Consider the following 4,319-nt stretch of genomic DNA (forward strand, 5'->3'; position numbering starts at 1 on the left):
GTTTTATCGTCAAAATATTCATCGTCTTAACTGTAATCTGGATTTGAATTATATTAATTATATTTATTTATTTAGATTTTATTTTATTTATATAATTTATTAAAAAAATTAATATTTAAATTAATTTAAATAAATAATTAAAAATATCTAAAGTTGAAATAATTTTTATTCAAAAATTTTAATTAATAAATTTAAAATGATTTAAACTTAATAAATAACTACCATGTATAACGTGACGTGATCTTAGGTATGATTATCGAGCATATTAAATTAAAATTATTCTATTATTAATAAATTTTGATAAATTTATGATTATTATTAAAGAAATAGGGCCTTACACCACACAAATTAATTCAATAATTTTATTATAGAATTATTAAATAATCGAATTTTAAAAAGATGTTGATGTTGGAGTTCAACTCAACCATACGAAACAAATAATTGTTTATTTATCAATTAATATATTATTTATTACTTGAATTTATTTCAATTTTTACTTTGATAGTTAAGTTTCTTTCTCAATTTAGTACATGGATTTAGTTTCATTTTTCAATTTAGTACTTAAGTTTTTTTATGTCCCTTCATTTTACTATAACAAGTGTCAAAAATTCATTGTCTCATATGATGCCATTTGATATGAGTACTTAAGTTTCATGTATATATTTGAATCACAATAAAAATTTCATGTGTAAAATTGCACCAAATCAAAACTTATGTATCAAATTGCACATTGGATCAAAGTTTATATGTAGTTTTAAAATTTATCCCTAAATAAAATTGTAATGATAAAACTTTGTTGTGAAAATCATACATTTTATGCAGTACATGAGTCATGTAAAATACAAAAAATGCCTATATCAGTGTATTCATTTCAAAAGAATAAAAGGAAAAACACACTGCAGTGCACAAATAAAATTCTCACCATTCTAAGAAATTTAATGAACTCAATGATGACACTAGCAGCAGCACATCAGCCATCAGCAAACAATTGCACATGATGATCAAATATAGATGAAAATAAACCAAATCCCATTTACAAGAGCAATTCAACAAAAGAAAGGTGATATCGGTTTGCAAGATTCGAATTGCAGGCTCATGGAAAAATATGTGTGTGCGTGAGAGAGAGACACATAGAGAGAGATAACGTGCTGCTATGGGCAACTAAGCAGGATTTTCTGGACAAAGAAGGCATTACAAACCAGCATGTAGTAGTGTGTTCCCTATTTTATACATCTTCGGGTACTCGCTCATTGGTGAAGGTAGAGAGTAGAGACTAATGACATCCAGAACTAAACATTTAGGGTAACACATAGGCCAAGAATATTAAATTTTAAAATGGTACCAAACCTGGTTTTGTTTACTTTTTCTGCATTTCTTTCTCCTTTTCTTTTCATTTGTTAAGAAGGAAATGAAGAAAAAGAAATTTGAAGCTAAAAAATTGCCAAATCTGCAGCAGTGCCACTAAATACATGATGAAACACGGAAAAAGTAAAAACTAAAATTCTGATGAGTTTAGCAAGTTGTAACCTTTGCAACAAACTTCAAGCAGCTAAAGCTGAGTCCATCAGGCAGAAGGAAACTAATTGGTGGGTAGGGCGAATATCATTTCCTGCATAATAAGAAAATTGGATTGTTATTTCGCTAGGTTATAAAGAATAATTCCTATTGACTTATGAGAGACGAATATAGTTTTAAGATAAACCTTATCACAGACAGGACATGTGTCACTTCTTTCCATCCATTCAAGAATACATGCAAGGTGAAAATGATGCCCGCATTTTGAGATAATTTTTGGATTTTCTGCATCGTACTCTAACAGGAAAGAACAAAAAAAAGGGTCTTTTAGCAACCTCACTACTTGAAAGTCAAAACAGAAGTTAGCAGATAATGATGTATGGATAAGATATACCTTCCAAACAGGTGGGACAAACATCCTCCTCCTCCTCCTTTGTGGATACAATTGGTTTAACTGGTTTTGAAATATCAACTTCTAGCCCCTTTAATGATTCAATTTCTGTATTGGATTGTGCTTTGCAGTCTTCCTTTGTGTTCTTGGATTTTATAGAAGTCTCTTGAGTATTTACAGCAACTGTTCCTTGACTGGAATTTACATTTGTCGTTTGCAATGTTTCATTGCTCTTACTGTTATGAATTCCTTGGATCACTGAAGGAGTCTGAGGAGGTTCTACAACTGCATCAAATGGCATTGGAGCAGGCGGAGGTCTATAAGCATCAGGAACAGATACCTCCAAATTTGTGTTAACCAGGAGCCCGGTTGAGAGGGCAGAGGCAGCAACATTGTGATATGATAAAGGAACATGCTCATCTGAGGCTTGTGGGTACTGTTAGAAGAAAATTCAACTCAAACAAAGATAACGAAAATGCATTCAATATGATAAGCAATTAGTTCAATATAGTTAACTTTGCATAGGGATCAACTAGTTCCTAATAAATAATAAGCATGAGAGTGGACAGGTCAACAAGGACTTCTGGATATTCATTTCTAACCTCAGGTTGTTCTACAGTTTAACTCTGACCCGTTTTAGTATTAAGTACAGGCGGGCAGGTAATGACAGATGAGCAACTAGTAATGGTGAATTTGTGATCAGGTCATGATTCTTGAGCAACTCAATAAGAGTGACAAAAAGTTTATAATCAGTTCCATCCAGACATCCATTAAAAATAAAGGGGCCCAACATTTCAGCGAGTTTAAAACATTTTGATACTCTCAAGTGCTTCAAACTCATTTTGTTCTACATCATGCATTCACCCAAGAAATTCTGCAGTGTGGCACTTCATAAAATATATAGTACTCTACACCGACAGGATTAGCTGAAACCGAGTTCAAAACATACAAAGCTAGTTGCAGCGTGAGAAGTAAGGATAAGAAGGTCAGGCTGAAAAAACTAAAAGCAGAAAATCGAGAAAAACAATTAGACATAGGAAGAAAATTTTACTGACATAATAATATGCTGGTGCACTACTTATTTCAACTCCTCTAGAAGAGCAACAGCAGCAACAACCACCCATTCCTTTCCCTTCTGTCTGCAGCCCATATAACACTACTTGTTACTCATTACATTAGAATCCAACACCATCACGAGCTGAGAGAATCTGTTCAGAAAAAGATTAAAATCACTTTTGAATACATAAACAGAATATTAATCGATCCAGTAAGCTCAGTAAACAATAAGCATCCCAAATTCCACATGACAACATGAAAGCTATTGTAACTAATAAGGCAAAAATAGAGGCAGTTTGATGTGGTTCACAGATCTACAAATGCCATTATCTAATGGAATTTCCAGAAAAAAAATCAACAGCATGAAGTTCATAGAACAAAAGTAAAACCCAACAGAAAGTAATAAAAAATTACCTGGCTTCTTTCATATACTTATCATATACAAGCACACTGATGATAGAAAACATGAATAAGATCCTAAAACAAAGTCAAGCTCGCTGGTATTTCACTCTTCATCTAGACATACAAAAGTTTGCAGGCTCTGAACAACAGTAGTAGCAGAATGTTGATGTAAAACCAAAATCAACATGAACCAAGTTCAAAGACCTTAACCCTTTTCAGTTCAACTGTCCTGCTATAATTCCACATCAAGAACTACAACATAATCCAAATAGACCAATGAACTAAACTGAAAAACAAACAAGATTGTGATAAACCCCAACATAAATAACCCATGTGCTGAAATAATGGTAATAACAAATAGGTACATTCAATATATAAAAAAAAAAAAACCAAGAATGAATTGCCTACAGTTATTCTTCATCAGCAAGCAATTAATCCAATAAGAAAAGGCATCGAAATAGCTGAAATTGATAGTGTAATAGTAGAAAAAGAATCTTACATTGAAAAAAAAAACAGAAAATCAATAGCTAAAGCCAAACAACTAGATTTCACAAGATTGAGAAAAAACCCAGTAGAATTTATCAATAACTCAACAATCCAAGAGCTAACAAGAGGGAAAAATTAATCAACTTATGCTTACTAAAAAAACCCTAGAGAAAACCATTATTCAATCAAGAAGATAGGGAAGCCATATTCCAATGAGGAAAAAAATTGAAGAGGATACCTGTTGATCGAAACCTGGATTGGAAATTAATTCAAGAATTCCCTGTGAAAATTTAAAAAGAATTAAAAAAATTAAAAAAATAACGTGATTCTATTTCATTATTTTAGAGCGTGTAACTGTTATATGCTTGTTTCGTGTAGAAAGAACAAGTTTCAGTGAGAAAGGAAGACTTTCCATTAAAATTGAATCCTGCAGAATTGTTTTGGTAAAAAGACATCTCCAGTCCCTTCT

The 4,319-nt window shown here is 31.8% G+C and overlaps 1 protein-coding gene across 1 annotated transcript; it reads right to left on the minus strand.

Moving 5' to 3' along the window:
• Positions 1-1,008: 1,008 nt before the first annotated feature.
• LOC107963799 (probable E3 ubiquitin-protein ligase RHB1A) lies at positions 1,009-4,319 on the minus strand. The gene is made up of 5 exons (XM_016900272.2): positions 4,089-4,319; positions 2,962-3,114; positions 1,910-2,342; positions 1,703-1,812; positions 1,009-1,609 (listed from the first exon to the last, which is right to left on the minus strand). Exons 2-5 carry the CDS (start codon positions 3,028-3,030, stop codon positions 1,580-1,582), a joined length of 642 nt encoding a protein of 213 aa, XP_016755761.1. The 5' UTR covers positions 3,031-3,114; positions 4,089-4,319; the 3' UTR covers positions 1,009-1,579.

Source organism: Gossypium hirsutum, chromosome A03 (genome assembly GCF_007990345.1).
Source record: "Gossypium hirsutum isolate 1008001.06 chromosome A03, Gossypium_hirsutum_v2.1, whole genome shotgun sequence".
Taxonomy (NCBI): domain Eukaryota; kingdom Viridiplantae; phylum Streptophyta; class Magnoliopsida; order Malvales; family Malvaceae; genus Gossypium; species Gossypium hirsutum.

Excerpts from the sequence above, each read along its gene's own strand:
- LOC107963799 (XM_016900272.2), bottom strand. The coding sequence starts at position 3,030 with ATGGGTGGTTGTTGCTGCTGTTGCTCTTCTAGAGGAGTTGAAATAAGT. Across the intron at positions 1,813-1,909 it reads TTGTCCCACCTGTTTGGAAG|AGTACGATGCAGAAAATCCA; the intron begins GTATATCTTATC and ends CTTTCCTGTTAG. Across the intron at positions 1,610-1,702 it reads CATGTCCTGTCTGTGATAAG|GAAATGATATTCGCCCTACC; the intron begins GTTTATCTTAAA and ends CTTATTATGCAG.